This window comes from Atractosteus spatula, chromosome 6 (genome assembly GCF_055471065.1).
Source record: "Atractosteus spatula isolate fAtrSpa1 chromosome 6, fAtrSpa1.hap1, whole genome shotgun sequence".
NCBI classification, from domain to species: domain Eukaryota; kingdom Metazoa; phylum Chordata; class Actinopteri; order Semionotiformes; family Lepisosteidae; genus Atractosteus; species Atractosteus spatula.
The window spans coordinates 2,589,568-2,609,318 of NC_142711.1; the positions used below are offsets into that span (position 1 = coordinate 2,589,568).

At 41.4% G+C, this 19,751-nt stretch overlaps 1 protein-coding gene across 4 annotated transcripts in view; it reads right to left on the reverse strand.

The window, feature by feature from the left end:
- The window catches only part of LOC148831676 (laminin subunit alpha-3-like), a 124,833-nt gene that overhangs the window by 33,061 nt on the left and 72,021 nt on the right, over window positions 1-19,751 (reverse strand). For all 4 annotated transcript variants that reach the window (XM_088918802.1, XM_088918801.1, XM_088918800.1 and 1 more), the window contains exons 32-43: window positions 18,887-19,026; window positions 16,704-16,819; window positions 13,023-13,234; window positions 12,434-12,638; window positions 12,019-12,163; window positions 11,560-11,700; window positions 11,111-11,272; window positions 9,168-9,269; window positions 8,687-8,770; window positions 6,235-6,465; window positions 3,112-3,225; window positions 36-154 (exon numbers count right to left, since the gene is read on the reverse strand). In XM_088918802.1, coding sequence (XP_088774928.1) covers window positions 36-154; window positions 3,112-3,225; window positions 6,235-6,465; window positions 8,687-8,770; window positions 9,168-9,269; window positions 11,111-11,272; window positions 11,560-11,700; window positions 12,019-12,163; window positions 12,434-12,638; window positions 13,023-13,234; window positions 16,704-16,819; window positions 18,887-19,026 — 1,771 coding nt within the window. The remainder of the gene's footprint in view (window positions 1-35; window positions 155-3,111; window positions 3,226-6,234; window positions 6,466-8,686; window positions 8,771-9,167; window positions 9,270-11,110; window positions 11,273-11,559; window positions 11,701-12,018; window positions 12,164-12,433; window positions 12,639-13,022; window positions 13,235-16,703; window positions 16,820-18,886; window positions 19,027-19,751) is intronic.

Below are 19,751 nucleotides of genomic sequence, written 5' to 3' on the forward strand. Positions count from 1 at the left end.
AGACACCGGCTGGGTTAAAATCTGTCGTACAGTACCTGTTGGAAAGTATATTGAACGGACATGGGCAGACTTGGCAGGTTTTTTGCAGAGCGTCTCCATAAAAGCCCTCTTTGCAACGCTCACATTTGTCTCCTGCAGTGTTGTGCTGGCAGTTCTAAACAAAAAGTTAAAACACGTGTTAAAATTGGACTTTCATTGATGTTACTAAACCTCTCACACTCCTCTTACATAGGTCTATATTTATACATGTATAAACTTAGGAAGTGGGTCTTGTTCTGTATGTACATTAGATTGCCCTCCATTGGAAATTGGTTGTGGGCCAATTATGAACACTTGGTGTTTGAGGACCTGCCCTTGATGGGCTTGTTTGCCACACAGTCTCTTTGATTCCTCACCCTTCCACTCACACTCAGCCATGTGTAGTTATCTCTGTCAACCAGCACATCATTTAGGTCAAGCCTGGTCTTGAAAAAGTATTACATAAGAACTGAAAATATGTAAGGACACGGCCAGGCTTACTCAAGTTTCATTATATCAGCAAAACATATCTTCAAATGATGCGTACACAGCAGAGCACCAGAATCTCTGGTTTCCTCTACCTTCTCACGATGATCAGTGAAGGAGGTTTGAAATCAGTCCAGTGCCGAAAAACAATCACCGAGCCATTGGGTGATGGTGATAAAGATAACTGCTCATACTTAGTACCTACTAGTAACATAAGCACAGTGGAAAAGTGTTACTGAGAAAAAATATCTCGATGATGTGTCTGCAAATTGCCATGCGTGGTTCAGTAAATGTGCTCAATCTGTGTACAGTACAAACAAAAAATGTAATGAAAAAAAATATTATGAACACCCTTTTTACCATGCATATAATTCTTACATATTATTGTAGAAATATTATTACAGCTTTGTTGTTTCTACAACTCAGTTTGAGTGGGTGAAATTTAATAATTTAATAATCTATCACTTTTGAAAATTTAACAGCACAACAAAAACTATACATGTGTTTCCAACATGAAGTGTAGTCTTAGTAGCTAATCCATCATTATTACCAATCAAATCTGATTGACTCATTGTCAGGTGTTGTTCCTCATGAATAATTGCTCCTCTCTACGGTTCAATAAAGCCAAAGGGCTTCTTTTTGTATTATTATAAACTGTCAGGATTAACCAGGGTAGGAAATAAATCAGGATTAACAAACAGCTATACTGAACTTCAGAAGAAATAAAACTTAAATGCTTAAAAGTGCAACACATGCAATTATCAGGAAAATGGCAAGATCTCATTTTGTAGCAGCTGCAATGACATCTTATTGAACAGATATGTTATAGATAATCTCATTAAGGTCATTAGCATTTGTCATCAACAAAGCTGATCAACAGTGGGTCATTAGGGGATAAATTGCGAAACGTATAGGCTATTGGCACACCTGGCCAACGCTGGAAGCAATCCAAGCTGTAGATCTGTGACACAGGCCTGTCTGGCGAGACTTTGTTCCATTTCTCTCATAGGTGGCTGGACAAACACCTGCCTGTTCACTGATCTCTGAATCCTAGACTCCATACAGTATATTGTTCCAGTTTATCCCTCAAATGTTCAAATGAGGTTTACAGCTAAAGAGGAAACAGCTGCACTCCTCACAAGCCCATCTGAGGTAACTTAGTCCAGCCTACAATAGACTGATAACATAAAGGCATTACTCTCTTGATAAGCAGGGCAATCTGGCTCTATTCTGTGTTGGAATTGCACCAAGACTGACATCCAGCAGGTTCATCACCAGTGCCCATACACCTCTGTCACTAATTAATGAAAAGTTTAAATAGTGCTTATTCAGTGGCAAAAGCCCCTTGAGTGTATCAAGATGTGGGGAATTTCTTATGATGTCCAGTATATACAAGATCTGAAATGTACAGAAAAAAAATAAACCTCTAATGTGGAAATGACCCAATCAATAATATCAGACACTGTGGATCACACATAGGTAAAACTGGCAGGTTCACTTTAGGTGTCTGTTTGTTTTGTTATGACAGGTTGCCATCTAGGAGAAAGTTGCTCATTCCAATTAATGGTCACTGAAAATGGAAGCAAAGGGTACCAGCCAGTCCTACAACCTGGATATGGTGCAAGTCCATCACAGGGCGCACACAATCTCATGCACAAGCACACAGAGACAATTTAGAGCCAGCGATTGTCCTATCCAGCATGTCTACAGAAGGTGAAGAAACCAGAGCACCCAGAGGAAACCTCAACAAGAAGACAACCGTCTACTACTTATAGTAAATAAAAATCTGAAAAGAACATCTGACAACAAACTTTCATCTTAATTCTTACACATGCATTTTCATGATGAGTATTTCCTTCCAAAATGTGAAAGATGAGCATATCTTTCATTTTGCATCACTCCACAATTACGTGCTGAGTAGTCCACCGGACCTAACCACAAAATGCTCCTGTGGAACACTGTCTAGACAATGACTCAAGGTTCAGGTGAGCACGGCCGCATGGATGGGATCAGGACAACTCAAACATTAAATGTGAACATCAAATAAAGTTGAAAGATTCATTTAAATATTAAGATTTAGAGGTTTATTGTTATCTCTCGTGCTATAAAACATTTAAAACTATTATACACTACATAGAGATATCTTGTTTATCGTATTTATAAATCAAAACACACTTAAACCACAAACGAAGTTCCTTTTGGAAATGTAACACTCTTCTAAGTCTCAGCGTAATATTTTAGTTCTCTCCAATTTAGCATTTGGGGTCAGATCCTGGATTTCAGGCAGCTCTGACTATCTTGGACCTCTAACAACCTAACCCACACAGTACAAAGTACCCCACTTACTAAAAGCCATTTCCAGAACAGTGGTAGTGTTGTTGAGAATCCGGTGGGTAAGATTCGATCTGCACACTATGAGACAATTTACCCTCTCTGCCAATAATCCACCCAACGCGCCCATTCCACTCATGCGTTGTTTACTCAGGATTGTGGTCTCTCTGTACATGTATACTTTATGTTTTCCTAGAATTTTATGACCCGTGAGACACAGGAACGTTACAGCACTGTCGGCATGGAAACCGATGTCGAACCGGAGGACTGACTTACCAGGCATTTTCCTGTCCCGTCCTCACACTCACTGGAAAGGCCATTACAGGTGCACGGAACGCAACGACCAAGGTATGGGCCAGTCTTGTCTCTGTAGTATCCAGGGGCACATTTCTGTTTCATGTCACAGAGGGAAATTGAAGGAAAAAATGACTAACAATAAGAATTAGCATGTGTATTGTACATTTTATTCCAAGGGATCTCCAAGTTTTTTACATGCAGGATGGTCACCACTAAAGTGCAGCACCTCCATGGGGACAAATGACTATCATTATGCGCAAGTAGCTCCAGTACACAACGGATCAGGAAGGGAAGCAAGAATGATGTTCAAATTGAATGAAAAGGAGAACTCTAAGTAGGTCGTATTGTACAAGTCCAGTGAGAAATTCAGCCAAAACACAGGGGTTAGCTCCCCTACTCTGAAGCAAAGTGCCAACAAGTCATCAAAGCAGGAACTCGGTTTAACGCTTTGTCCACCGAACAACGTCCCTTCCACAGGTCCCTGGTCACCACACTGGTGCTTCTGTTTCAGACATTTGGGCACAACTAACTGGTCCTCCAACACAACTTACAACAGCAACCTGGTTTTCCTTGGAGATGCCCCATTCCGATACGGGATACAGGAGTGTTTTATCTTCCTCAGATCAATTAGTTACTATAAGACCAGAATAAGCCAGAGTGGCTGAATGACTTCCTCTGGTTGGTTGTCACTCTTATGTTTCTATTCTTTTAATCAAGAGAAACTGAACTGTGTAAAAGAAGAATATTGCTGCAGCTTTGATAGTAGTATTTCTGCTAATAAACTTCAGAGTATGAGAATAATTTTAAGAGAAGCAGTGATATTCAAAACGAATCAGTATATATTAAAGACCTGATCTCATCTTACTGATGCCATCAAAGGATGTTGCAAAAAGAGCATGTTTTCTTTAGAAAGGTACTGTAAGCACTGCAACCACTAATGATTGAAATTTGATCATCTGTCACTAACTCGCAAGATGCAGCTTTTAAAACTGCTGAAAAACATGAGTGTCACGCTTATAAAAACAAAGCAACACTGTTGAATACTACTGATGTTCTGAAAAATGGGTGAACAGAAATACGTTTTCCACACCTTGACATACAGAATGTCTTTTTCATTTAAGCAACATCCTTCTAAGATTAGTTAGTTCTTTATTGGCAACCCACAAAAATACTTTTCTGAGTAATTATCACTTTCATATTGAATCAGCAAAAACAATTAGCAATCAATGCATTTATTACTACATATAAAAACTTTGTGTTCTACACTTTATACGAGACTATATTATGCTATACATGTAGTACACACATTTATTTGTGTTTATATTATCAAGCCGGTTATATAAGTGAATTAATAGCAGCATAATTCCTTACAGTTCAGACTCCCACAATTTCTCCTGTCTTTTAGTAGCAGACAACAAGAACATCAGAGAATTGTTAGTAAATAAAAAAGAAAACAATGTTAAAGATTAATGAAGTTCACTAAATGTAAAGTACATCACAAACAGAGATGAATAAAAGGGTAAAGCAACAGATTACAGGAAAGTATAAGTGAATTGTTCTATACAATTGTAAAGTAATGTAGAAATAATTTTTCCAAACATTACCTGATTTACTGAACTCGCTGCAAAAGTATCTAATGAGGGAAACAAGATCCTCTGCTGTTCAGGTGCCACACAGCTGACTAAAACTGCTGCCCAGACCACTAGCCATCTCCAATTTTTCAGCCCAAACCTTTCTCCCCACATCTTCCAAATGTAATTCTTCTTCACCTCAATTAAAATAACTCTCCTGCACTCAAGCCCCCTTCTTAAACCCACAGGTAACACCGCAGTCTCTGGTAGCTCCTCCTCTCAAAGTTTGATTCAGGTCCGCTGCAGCAACTTGCTGGATGTTACACACGCACAAAAACATTGCGATATCACTGCCAAACACAGCTACTTCAAACCAAAGGTTGCTTAGGTGCAGCATAAGACAATAACAAAGCATGCAACTCCACCCATATGCAGTCAGACATAGCCAGACGATTCCTGTACAGTATTCACCCTTAGTCACATTGTACAAACTTGTACTTTACGTGAAAGGGTGGGGATTGGTACACCACTTCCCTAGAGGCTACATATATTTGTCTTCTGCATCAACAAGGTGTGTTGCGCTTACTTACACATGAGCCGCAGGGCCTATAAATCTAAGATCAAGAGATTAGAGTCAAAAATGACTATACAAATCACGTATACAATCACAGTTCACATCACTGGAAAGCACATTATTTTAGCTCATTTGTAAAATTAGTATATATTTAGGAAAGTGTATAAGTTCTTAATTGCATCTAAAACTTCTAAATAAGACCATGCCATCTCTTCTAGCCGTAAAAAAGAGAATTCTGAAAAGCGAATGGTCTAACAAAGAATTGTCCACTTCCTTTATTTGTATGTATCTTGGGAAATTATCCTTTTAAAAAACATACTGTTCAGCAGGGAACATTGGGAGTTATCTGATCCATAACTAGAACAATGTAACTATGAAAAGAAAACAGTTATCTGTTTACCATACGTTGCATGTTATTAACACAAGAAAAAAAATGAGAATTAAAACAAACTGAAAAAAATAAATTTTGTTAAATACTTAAAAATGAAAAGAGTTAACTCTAATAAAAAAAATGTTTCATCAAATTGTGAGTCTCAAAGAAAGTTTTATCATGTTCCACAGAACGTTCATGTGAAAGGCACAGATAACCAGGGATTCGCTATTCTAGTACAGTATGTACTATAGTATGTGCCAGGAACAGGGAGCAATTCATGCTGCTTCAGATGAGAGAAAACAGTAGCATCTGAACAAAACAAAGGAATAAGAGGTACAAGAGGGACTGCAGTGAAAAAGCTCATGTGGTAAATACAGTTTCTTATGTCTTTCATGCTCAATAAATTAGGTTAGATCTGTCGTTGAGGACAGGAATTTCAGCTTGAACACGCAATTCATTCGCCTTTAAGTGGCGGGCTTGTCTGGAGCCAGCGCCTGCGGGAATCTCCCTGGCTCCCGGTGGCTCCCGGTGCGTCAGGGGCCCCGCCCGGCCCCGGAAGTGATGACCAGCTCGGTGGGACCCACCTGGCATGAGTCCCCGCGGAGCTCGGGCGGGCAGGCGCACTCCTCCACGGCGCTGGCGGCCACCCCACTCCCGGAACTGCTGGCCTCCTCCAGCCCCACCTCTCCCAGGCTGAGCCGCTGGCTCTCGGAGAAGTGCAGCGCTCGCACCCGCAGGCCCCCCAGGCCCGCCAGCACCATCATCAGCTCCTCCCGTGACACGGGGCTGCTCGTGGTGGCGTGCCGGAAATTGCCCTTAAATAAAAATAGTTAATTGCAGAATGTTCCCCTCGGGCCGGTAGCTGCGTGTTTTTACCTTGCCTTGCCTCTTTTTTTGAGTGTGTACAAAAGTGCAACAACCAGGGCATCATGCAGATAAGGTCCTTTTAAGGCCCTTTGGGTACCTGATGTTTAGTTAGTGACAGGCAGCCAGAATTAGATAAGACCGGTTTTAGAGTAAAAAAAGTGTGGCAATCAGGCATAACAGAAAAAGAAAGCAAGAAGTGGAGGACGGACAAAAGCTTTGATAACACCTGATAAAGATAACGATAACCGTAGATCATCTAGGAAGCACCCACACCAGAACACTGAAGGGCTCGATCATGTCACTTGTCTTGCTCCAATGTGCTGTCAAGGTGATGAATCCCTTGGTGGTGTATTTCAACAAAACAGATTTTCCAGTTTTATTCACACCCAGTTTATGGCTTGATTACATGTGAGTAATGCAAACACTTTCTCCCCATTCATTTATTTATAAATGCTACAAGATCCCCTGTACCTTACAGGACAGTTAGTCCTGATTGAGGGAGCACTGCATTTGTCACTCACATCATGGCAAGACCCTTGATTTGCTGAAAGTCGAGAGAATCCTGACTGTCTACGGGAGTTGTATCATGACGACTTTGGAATCCCATTCCCAGCTGATCGATGATGAAGCCAAGACCCCAGTGGTAACAGTCTGACCATAGGGTTCAACCTGTTCCCTGAAGCAGCACCTTGATTACTTGAGATATTACACCCAGAATCTCAGAACTGCTTTTCAACTTCGCAGTCCACTGCCCAGCCCTCAGCTCCTGTCTGCTCTTTTATCTCCTGGCTCAAATGACGACCAGTCAAAATCAGAGTTGAAATTCCTATGTGCATTAGTTCAGTTCCCTGTTTGACTAGTGGCAATAAAAGTCATAATTTCTCTGGAGGCAGAGTGACTGCCACTTATCTCAGCTTATCTTTTGGTCTTTCTATGCTGTCTTGTTATACATAATGGGATTCCCCTCTGTGTTTTACTGAGGGGACTACACAACTTTCTAAAAATCTCTTGGTTGCCATCTTCAAAAGCTTCTGGTCGCTCTTTTGACAAACACCTTCTCAAACCTCCTCTCAGTTATTTAAAATAACTAGACTCCCAATCACTGAGGTGACCTGGACTTTCACATGTCTCATGTTCGAAAAGCTGATCTGATCGTTCTGGAAGGCACCCGTGTAAAACACAGTCGATGATTTCCGTTGTTTTTCCTTGGGGGTAGAAATTCACTAAGGTTTATGGGTGTTCCACTAAGCTCATGTATGTATCGAAAAATGCATTTTCAGTAGCTGTTCCACTTTTGAAATGCTATGATAAAGACAATATGCACAAGAAAAACTAGTGTTCACAAGAACAGTCTGAGTCAGAACAGGAAAACCTCTCTTGAGAAAGCTTGTACAATCACATTCCCTTCTGTTGTTTCATTCATTCAAAAACAACCATTCACAGGAGACACGAGTGAAGTCATGGAAAATGAGGGAAAAAGAGAATTGATTTGCTTGAAAACAATATTATTTTCTTCTGAGAAATACTCCTTACACACATGGTTTATTTGTTGAAAATAAAATGTATTATATTGTTACAGCTTTAGATGACTTAGAAGTGTCTCTTAGAGTTTAGATAAAGTTTGTGACACTGGGAAGAGTAAACACTTCAAACAGTCAAAGGAGAGAGGATGTTTGCTGAGGTCTGGGGGGTCCCTTGAACAGAAACAATTGTAAAGTTTACTTTAGTATACCTACTGTAGGTAAGCTGCAGATTAATGATTGTCAAGATGCCACACAGACACACACAATATAAGATCACATGAAGAGAAGGAGGGGGGAGAGGAAGAAAGGGGAGAAGCAGGGAGAAGAGAGAGAAGTCCGCAGGAGTTGGGACTTGAAGCTTGTGCCAGGCGAGAGCCCCTACTTCTTGATCATCCAAATCAATCCTGATTGACTATTTGAACCTTGTTAGAGAGAGCAGGCCTACCCCCATTGCTACAGCAGAGGGTTAATGTATGCATGTTAATGTTAAAAATCTTTGAAAAACAATATTTTTTTACGTTGCGTTACGTTTTTATGTTGCTTACAACCTCTGTTACTACTAGCCTATATTTCTTTAATGCAACTACATTAAGTACCTGTAGATTGTTTCTATCAGAGCAATGAATATCAGGGTTAATTACTTTACCTCAACCAATTGCACTCGACCCTGATACAGCTTATCAGGTGAGGGGTTTTGTGGGTCAAGATGCACTAATGTCATCTGCTGCCCCTGTTAAATAAATAACAAAAAATTCAGACAATTTATTTTTAAAAACACAAAGATATCTTCCTGTTTTTTAAAAGTCACAACAACAACCCATAACATGCAGCTCATTGTTGAGTGACCATAAATCATTTTTGGCAAGTCACCCATTTTCTAAAGTCACCCGTTTAATAAAAAGCAAAGTCACTACAACTACACCTAAAGGCACCTACAAGAGGCATGAGCTAAGCAGTGCAGTATAACTACAAGAAAATGAATAAAAATAAAATGGACACAGTGAAAACCGATTTATGTAAATTAATATAATTCATATAAAGTCAAGAAGTGCCTGTAATTGAGCCTGAGAAGTGCCATTATTCCGCACTTTTTTGCTTTCACAAATAGTAAAGAGAAGAAGACTCACAGTAAGCTGCACGTCAGCCCTCCTTTCCAACAGCTTCATTCCTTCACTGGGAATCCCGAACGATTTAACCTGGTAAGTAAGGTAGCCTCCGTATGAGGACACCTACAGCAAAAAAGCAAAGCAAAAAAAAGACAGCAGAATTTCAATAATAGAATCATAAATTGCAAACAGAACCAGTAATACTTGGTGGAGCAGTAGGATTAATCACTGTGACGGGCAGTCAGCTTGTTACACCTGATACCTGACGGCTCAGGTCCTCCGTATTCAACGGCTTGTGTCTTTGCAGGAGCTGTGGGAGGCAGCCAGGGGGAGGCAGGGAAGCCTCACACCAGGGCTCTGCAGAGAGCCACAACTACACTGTGAGAAGTCATGGCTTCAGCGCGAGCAGGGACGAACGAGCCGCGAAATTATCTCCGAGAACCTGAGAGACAGAGTGAACCAACAGACCTTTGGTGACAGATGAGCCACCAAATATCTTTTTTCTGTTTTCCTCTTTGATAGTCTCCATTTGCTTTTTTCATTCTGACACCTCTGGATCTCAAAGTGTTGGACTGCTTCCCAAAAAGGTTCCCCCCCAAACGGTTCAGTCAGTCAAGGGCCATAATCTCCCAGGAGCTGATACTGATGTTGCCGTCCAGATGTTGTTAACGTACTTTGACATCTGGACAGCACGAGCAATCCAGCAGAGCGGAATGCTAGCCTTTGTGATGAGCACTCCTGTTGGCGCCTCGGTCCTTCAACCTGATACACGAAAACATCCACAAATAGTGTTGATGATACAACTGCAGTTGTTGTTAACATCTCCTGTATGCTGGCCATCTTTCCATAAGTTAGAAATGATTATAGCTCAGATCATCAGTTTGGTTTCAGTTCTTCCACATCAGCTTTCTGGCAAACACAACTACCGAGGTTTGGGAAATACTCTACATTCCTCAAAAACCCAGAAAATCCTAATCTAAGGCACCAATTTGTACGCTTCCGGAGCACACAGACGGAATGCTGCGGTCTACTGACTATGAAGTGCGTTGACGATTACATGCTGATCCATTTCTGTCACGACACATATTGCAGCCTCATCCACATAATGGAGTTTGATGAGTGAAGTCAGTGTAGTTTTTTTATGAAGCAGAGCCACTTATCATAATTTACTGTTCACTGGGTAAGTCAGGCTACACTCTGGCAGGGAACTGGCAGAATTTGATCTGTTATCAAATGGAACTTGGCACTCAGAAATGCTGGAAATAGAACTGGGGAGATGCCTTTATAAGATAAGATCACGTTATCGGCCATATACAATTTCTTGCATTAGGAATTTGCCTTTTCGCTTACCCCCGCTTGCTCTCCATGAGACACACAGACAGGGAGAGAAGCTTGGGGTCAGAGCGCAGGGTCAGACATTTACTGTATACGGCGTCCCTGGAGCAGTTGGGGTGAAGGGCCTTGCTCAGGGGCCCAATGGAGTAGGATTCCTCTGCCGGCCACGGGATTCGAACCGGCCACAGGCACAAATCCTTAGCCACAGTGCCACCGCACCGCACTGTCCCCATTATCTGACTCCCATTTGAGCTTTAATGAGCTCTAAATGGTTCCGTTAGTAGGATTACTGCACACACGTCATGATGAAGGCAGCAAAGGATGTTGACAAATTCTGAAGGACATTCACACAGTATTTAAGAAGGATGTTGGCTAATGAGTCAGTCGAGAGCTTTTTGACGTTTGTCAAGCCGAGGAATGCCGAGATGGTGTTGCTCCCAACATTTTTACTGTATTTGATTGCCTTTAAAAATGATGTCAGTCATACCTCTTGCAGGCCTTAACCAACACTGGAATTCTGGGAGAAGCTCTTGAGCAAGAAAAATCAGATACCTCATGGAAATACTTGCAGTGGTCTTCACGTCCTCTCTGCCCACCCAGTACCGGAGGGGCAGTAGCGCCGCACTCACCCTGTCCCCCAGGTATGACGGGGGTGCCACCCAGTAGAGGTCATGGACAGAGGCTGGGAGCTCCTGGATGTCGGCCACCACTGTGTTACTGGCAGGATTGAACACAGCAGGAACCTCCTCCTGGTCCAGCTTCTCCAAGCGCCACATCCGCATGCTTACAAACTAGAAACACACGACTGAGATTAGAAAACTTTATAGAAGGCTTTATGGCAAATGGACAGGCTGTCACACACTCTTTAAAGTTTTACTTCACAATAAATCAATATTATATCTGGCCACAGAGCTCTTTTAATATTTTATTGCCATAACAACTAGCTGCATGGAATTTACAGGACTGTACAGCAGCGGACGATATTGTCATGACACTGCATACAATGCACACCGTACGTGACATTCACAAATCCCACCACTGAAGAGACTCCGGCCAGTAAAAGTCACACTAATCTCACCTTACTGCGGCGTTTCCCAGACTTCCGACACTGACTGGTCGCTCCGAAGCAGAAACAGCTTGTACAGCCGTTGGGATTAGCTGGGTCGAAGTAGAAGGATCCCGGGCGACAGGCATCACACTTTGCGCCCACAACATTTTTCTAGAGACGAAGAAAACCCGAATTAACCTGTGAGACATTTAACATTTTAAGAAAAGTATTAATACTTCAGCAAATAAAGTAATACTCATGACCGGTGTCATGAAAGAGAAAATTCTTTAGCAGATTTTTCAAAAATATTTACAGCTTCTAAAGGGAATGGCATCAATCTAGTGAAGGTGACAAAACTGCTTAGATAAAAGAATCCGAACTCTGGAAATGATCTGTTGCTCTTCAGCCAGTAAAGTAGAGGGGCTGTAAGGAAATGGTGGCTCATTCTCCGAGGTTCTGGACCGAGTGTCCGAGCAGCTGGAGGGTCACCTTGCAGAGGCACCGGCCGGTCTGGGGGTCACACACTTCGGGCCGCGCCCCTCCCAGGTTGCAGTCGCAGGGCACGCACTCCGGGAAGCGGTAGTACCCGGCAGCACAGACGTCACACTTCCGCCCAGCGATCCTCGGTCTACATCTACGTCCGGCGAGACCACAAATCATAAATCCTTACATCCTGGACTTAAAAATGCACAATGCTTTTAGGAAAAAGTCCTTAAATGCTGTGCCATGGCACAAACAGTGACCCGGAAGTTGTTCGGGAGAATTATTATACTCAGTCCTTGAGTTTTGCACATGGAGCTCTTTCTATGTTCCCCAGGAACACTGTAGACATTATCCCAAGAGCACACCAAGACTCAGACTGCCGTAGAGCTGGACAGGGAGAGCAAGTGGCAGGGGTGCTGACCTGCACTGCCCGTCAGCCCGGTCGCAGTCGGTGATGGCGCTGCTGACGACCCCACGGCGGGAGCAGTTGCACTCCTCACAGCCCACCAGAGGGTGGAAGGCGAAGGTCTGCTCCTGACATACGTCGCAGGAGGGCTTGACGGTCTGGGGCGGGCAGATGCACTGGCCCGTCACCTCATCGCACAGGCGCCGGCCGCAGTCGCAAGCTGTAGGCAGAGCACGTTTCAAGCAGATGGTATGTTCGTACAGGCCCATAAAATACAGAACTTCCAGCCTAAAAATTATAGGCATTTCGGACATGCAGTTTACAGGCTGTGGCTACAGTGGATCAAATGCTGTTGCAAACATTTAAGATTTTAAGAGCAATCCATTCACGAACCGAGCTAATCTTTCCTCGTGAGGCAACTGCAAACAATATACCGTTCATCCTCCCTGCTGTTTAGTTTTTTCTGGTGCTGAGAACACATCTGTTGGCATGCTGTCACTACTGCTAATCCTAACAGCAATATGACATGGAAGGAGGAGCTTCAGAAGTATTCCACGACAGGTATCAAGATGACCCCTCAGGTGCAGGTTCCGGAGGTACTCACGTCTGCAGTAGGGAAACCCGTAATAGCCCGTGGCACAGCGGCTGCATTGGCGCCCGATGACGTTCGGCCTGCATGCGCACTGGCCGCCGTCGGCCGCGCAGGCGGGGCTGGTGGCACCGGCCTCGTCACAGCTGCACGGCAGAGCCCCGCCGTTGAAGAAAGCAACCAGAGATCGCGCAGAGTCCTTGCAGAACGGTGACGACGAGACCGGGCTATTCGACCAGAAAAGGCAGAAACAGGGGTTCTTTAGGTTCTGTTTGTGAAACAGAAATGCACACTTTTAAAGCGGCTGGCAAAGCGATGAATAGCAGCTTCTGTGCTGGCGGCTGAAAATGTGCTGCCTGGGACATTTTTATATTTGCTGTGAATGTTTGACCATTTCAGCAGTGACGTGCTTCAGCCATTCCCAGTACCCAGCTGATTTGCAAAGGTGAGAAACTCATCCAGCATTTGAAAGTAAACAGTTCTGTTTAGGTTTTATACTGTATTTGCAAATTTTAGGTAACGTATTGTTGTCATATAACTTGCTTTGTTTTTACTGGAGTTCTAATGAATGTTTGGGAGGGATGAAGGCAGACGCCCACAACTAATCCTGGCGTAATTGCCTCAGTTTCCCATATATACCACATGTCATGTTTCTGCATCCCACCTGCACCCCAACTCCCCCCCTGCAGCTGCCCCTTGGTCACTCCTGCAGGGGGCTCCCAGCCTCCTCGTCATCTGGCCAGGAGGTCGGCCCTCATAGCCAAGTGGGTTAAGCCAAAGTTTTCACAAACTCACTAAACAATTCCACTGTCACATAATCTCTGGCTGCTGCTCCTTGCGAAAGTGAGAAAACAAAGTCACAACCACTAGATGGCCCCCGTGAACAACATATTATAATATGTGCAAAGAAGTCAGAATATGAAGTCCACAAAACATGACGTGTAACACCATTTTACCTATTCAATACTCAATGTCCCAAGTATAACAATATAACATACAGTAGGCCTTAAAAAGGACACTTACAAGCATACTAATAATTACAGACATCCAGATATCTTCAGACAAATCATGCTCAGTCACAAATTTATTCAGGCTATGAACTTAAATAATTATTATTTATTATTATTAATAATTATTATATATTATTTTCCTTTGGTATCACTCTTTATAGCCTGTCAGACTTGAGACTCCCAACCTACAGAAAAATTCTATGATCTCTGAATCTGGGCTTCTGGCCCTGACAGGACTGCACAGTCATGTCCAGACATCAGACAGCAGAGCCAGGGAGGACTCTGGCCAGAGTTCATCCCCCAGAGAGCCAGATGTGAACTATGTGCCACTAAAAAGAATCCCGGCCACACCCAAGGTGCCCTCTCTGCAAAGCTTTCCTGTCTGTGAATGAGAAAAATGACTGCTTTTTGACTTTCACCACACCCATAAATAAAATGTGTTTTTCATTGAACTCTATTCTGTGTCCCCTCAGCATCCAGCACTCAGCACTTATTAGTATAAATCTGATAATTTCACATATTTAATAAATTACACATGCACATCTTATAAAAACCAATCATCTGACAATCTAATAATCTCAGAGTATTCATACAATCAACATACAGTAGGTGCAGACAGACCAGTCAAGACCTCTAAGTCCTGCTACCTGTGAATATTGCTGTAGAGCAATGAAAATGTATTAGAAGACTTTTTATTTAAATGGAAAAATTCCTAAAATATACAAACACTTTACACAAAATATTCAGGCCACACAGAATTAAACAATATACTATTTTTTTTGCCATATACTAGGGTTATAGTCGAGTCCTGAAATCTCAACAACAAGTCCAACTGTCAAGTTCAGAGTTGTAGTCATGAGTCACATGTTCCCAGTTTACAGTCCAAAGCCTCAGTTCAAGTCCTTGAAAGCATCTGAAGTCAAAAATCTCATTGAGCGAATGAACAGTACTCCTACTGAACAAGAATACCGAATATATTATATAATCAAGGACTCAAACTGTCCAAATGCCAAATATTAAATAAAGCTTATTATCGATTTTTCCATCATTTTCTCAACAGGAAATTAATTACTATTATTTATTAATCAGTGGTTTGTTACAATGTTTGCAGTCGTGATAGTGGAAAAGGAGCTTGACAAATGATCGCTTCTGTCTGATCTTCTTCAGGAAAAATGTAATATACAGATCTGTTATTTTTTCAACACAAATAAAATGTTTTTGGATGGCAACAGTTTATGTGTTAAAATTGTTTATATTTATATTGCTTATTATTTCATAGTCGCATACCGCTTCTTACACTTCAGTCTTTCCTTTATATTTTTTCTCTGCATTGACATACAGCATATTTTAATGTTTAATTCATTTTTCCCTTATTCATAATAAATATCTTAACTAGGGAACAACAGTTAGTTTGTTTTGCTATTATCAGTGCTGTATTGCTTTCAACCAGCAGACTGGTTTCTATTTAACACTTAGTGGCTAATGTCATGCTGAAAATATTTAGTGAGTCATTTGCTAAAAAAAATGCAGTGACTTTCTCATATGAGTCTCAGTTTTAATTCATTCCATTTGTTTTATTGCTTGATAGCTTCCAGCTCTAGCATTGTTTAACAATACAAAGGACAAAGAAGGATTCATAGTTATGTTTGAGTCACAAAGCCTTAGTACCAGAGTCCAAGTCACACAAAGCAGAGTCTTCTGAGTGGTTATTCAAGTCCAAATCACAAAATATGCAAGGTATGTTCTGCAGGTTGGCCCCACACCACAGATCACCAGATCACAGTTATGTTTTACTAATTTTAAGCAGATGCAGAGAAACGAAACTGTATTTAATATAGCCTTTGTAATGCTTGTTTCACGGCAGACATACTGCTAGGGTTACATTTCCATCTCTCATGTTCATGCACAGACAGGAGGGAGGTGATGATGATTGGGTATGAGTATAAACGGGGTCAGCTCCTGCAGATTAGCGGAAGTTTGTTTTCATCCTGTTTCACGGCCCCTCGTGACAGTAGCTGGGTCAAATCCACGACAGCAAGGACTGGGCTGACAGCACCTCCCCTCTTCATGTGGAACAAGGCCGGGGGCGGCTGTGAGGGTGACGAGGGGTGTGGTGAAGAGGGGGGTGCTCCGAAGGCGAGGTAGTTATTTAAGCAGGAGGGCAGGAGTGGGCATGATTATAAGTTGACCTGCTCTCACACATTTGTTTAAAACTCTGTCCCTCAGGGAGGGCACAAAAAGGACTGTTGATGTTTTTTTTCATGAAATGTCTGTATGCGAGGAAGATATTCTCATGCCACTCCATAACTTTTACTTGAAGTAAACATCTTTTGAATCTGTACCAATTCGTCTCCCTAGTTTCAGTAATCATTTCAGTATTTTAAATTCAATTGCCTTTTCATTTCAGTTATGTTATTTCTAATGTCTATAAAATAGCAATGAATGAACAAACACCACAATATATTAATTTAAATTTACTGTAACTGTAATATGGAGGCCAGTTCCAAGTATCTTAAACACTGTTATCACAGACCCATAATAAGACAGATAAAAAGATATACAGTATGTATCATTGCTTACCTTATCATTACAGTTTCCTCTGAGTCATTTGAAAATGTGTCACTTTAGATTAATGGGCAGTTATATTTTTTACGTTCTATCCATAAACAATAAATCATTGACTTACTCAATGTAAAAGCTGTTTCCTCCACACTTATGGATGAAATCAAAAGACTTATCCAAACGTTTTTCATTAAGTAGATCTGGAGTATAATCATCTGCAGGAACAACCAAAATGTAATCCTGAAACACAACAACAAGGGAAACATTACAGTGCATCAAAATTACAGTAATAAATAATAATACCATGTATGGGTAAACTGCGTATATTTTTATGTATACTGTACATGCACCTTTCCAAACCCAGGGACTGAATGTATGGCAGATGTGTCAGTTTTCCTGCAGCTATGGCTGCAAAGAGCTTCCTTCTGTGACCACACACCGCCGGTGCAGCGCATCTCATCAACGCACTGAATCGAGGGGTGTTGTTTTGTGTGACTCCATGTATACGTACACTTGCTAAAAGCGTGTCTGCGTGGGTTAAATCAAGACTTTGAGTCTGCTAACAACGGCAAATTACAAAGCCCAGAACAAGATGGGGGGTTTTGTTCGCCAGACACTACTTATTTCCACCTAATGGGAGCTGGCCTTTGAGTACTGCATTTGTGATTTAAGAATGAAATGAAGCTTTGATTTGTCCGTGCCTTAAGCACACTCACATTACATGTGCAGTTTGGGAGTCGTTTCGCAGTTTTGCTAAAACACACAAACGTGCCTGAGCTGTTACCAATACAGAGACCCTCTCTTTAATTCTGAAGTACTGCATAGACAGCGAGACCTCGGTAATCACAAAGGTTGGGTACCCTAAAGTCTCCCCACACGGTGAACTCACAAATACAGAAGTTAAAACCCAACGGGAAAATTGGACAAAATTGGATCTGCAATTTCAAAACAAGCATTTCCACAGTAATTTTCTTATAACTGTTAACTGTTTCAGAAATAATGTTGGTCCTTATTCTTAGTATTTTTAAATGTCAAAACTTAGAAAAAGCATTGCTTTCCCCTATATTTCAAGATACTGCATGTGCAAACATAGACGGATCACTGTTGTGATATTTGTTATTACTGTATATACTGTAATATATGATATACGATATGTTATAGCTTACCCTGTATTGGAGTTATTTTTTCATTCTTGGCATAACCACTTTCTATATTCTTTACATCTTGATTTTATTTCTATGATACATTTATCACTACTGTACTGTAATAAAGTTTATTAAAGCACAGTTATAAGGTACAGTAAGTCTGCTCACTCCCTTCCCACTCAACAGACTCACTCTCCTGCGATCTGTCCGGATTCTCTTACTCATCATTTATTTTCTTATTCTTTTCCGCAAGACACATGAGAACTGAGACTGTGAGAATTTAAAGGACGATGGAGGGTTTTTTTTCGCTATTCAGCATTTATTTTATTTCACACCACAATACTGAGACACAAACAGGCTTTACTTACTGATAATAGGTCTATGCACAATGTGCATCTAACACTTTCCTGACAGAAACTGAATAAAGCATAGCCTGTGATGCATTGCTACATAAACACGTACATTAACTCTTTGTTAACCAAGCTGCGGCTCTATTACAGAGACCGCTGCAGGTCAGGCGAAACAGATCTGCAATATGAAGATGCTGCAGAAGTGGGTGCCCACATTTACTTTACTACTGAGCCTGCGAAGAGGCAAATTTGGTCCGCGAATGTGGAAACAGTGGTCATCAAATATGAAAGACGAAATTGCCACTACTGAACTCATGAGTATCAAGGTTTTACTGTATTTACTTTAATTTTAGATTGTAGTGGTAAGAGGGTTCACCAGATGTTTGAATTTAAAAAAGCACCCAAGTCTGAAAGGAGGACTCAATGGGCATTCTCTGCACAGCTGTCCTTGTACCTTGAGGCAGTAAACATGGCAAAATAGTGGTATTAATTGTTATCTAAATCATTAAATCAATACATTTGCCATCTTACAACATCAATATTTGAAGCTGAACATAAATATTTAAGAAAGATTGGATTATTAGGAGTGAGATCTTCATTAGGATGGACATAGAAAGGCAAGGCATCAATTCAAGATAAACAGAACACACAAGCAGAGCAGAGAGTGAGAGGAAAGAGAGAGAAACGAAGGCTAGAGAAGTAACTAACTCAATCTAATTAAAAACCAGATTTTGTCCAGGTAATCTGAGCATTGGAAGAGCATTCCATGAAGATTTCATGAATGAAAGTGGCTCAAAAGCCTTTTGACTGACCATCGTAAGTGTCTTTCCTTGAGGAATGGCCAGGGTCAGCACTAGCTCTTGCTCAGGGACGTCCAGGACTATGCGGTTTTCTGCAATGACCTGGTCGCGGCAACCAGAGACATGAGGGCAGTAAGAGGCATTGAAGGACCCTGCCAGTGGTACAGAAGAGGAAAGGATTAGCTTGAACATTTGTGCCAGGTGTAACCATGTTAACTTAATCTGCACTGGCTTTCCTCCAGAGGAAGTGCACACTGCTATGTATTTTTGTCTTTAAATATCTTTGATCTGTAAGCCTGCAGTAAATCAAGTTTCTCAAAATTAATCCGTACTTTAAAGAAGACAAGCACATTTCTCGACATCATTAGCTTCTTCATGATCCTGCATGTGTGAGTCTGGAGGCACTTTTATGATTTTACAGTGCACAGTTGCATTCCTACAACTCTAAACTTCAGGAAAAGCCCACTATTCTTTTTCATGCCACAGTATAGCCAACTCAAAACACTTTCCGCTTGACAAAATCAACTTCACGAATGTTTTCCTGTTTAACTAGGATAGACATTTTACATTTTAAAAATTCCAATGTGAAAATAAACCATTTTTTCACCGTTGGATTAATTTTTCGGTCTCAATCTGCAGTACTCAGCATTGTCACCAGTTGGATTTGTACAGTACATGGCAAATTGCTTGTGAAATCACAGGCAAGACCATAAAACCATAAAAGATTTTAGGGGTTATAAAATGATATTATTCCAAAAACAAGTTCTGAAGTAAAGGAGACAGTGTGCTCAATTAATGAAAAAACAAAACAAACATTAAAACAAACACAAATCAAGAACATACTGAGAGAGACATTAGTTTATTGGATTGTTATTTC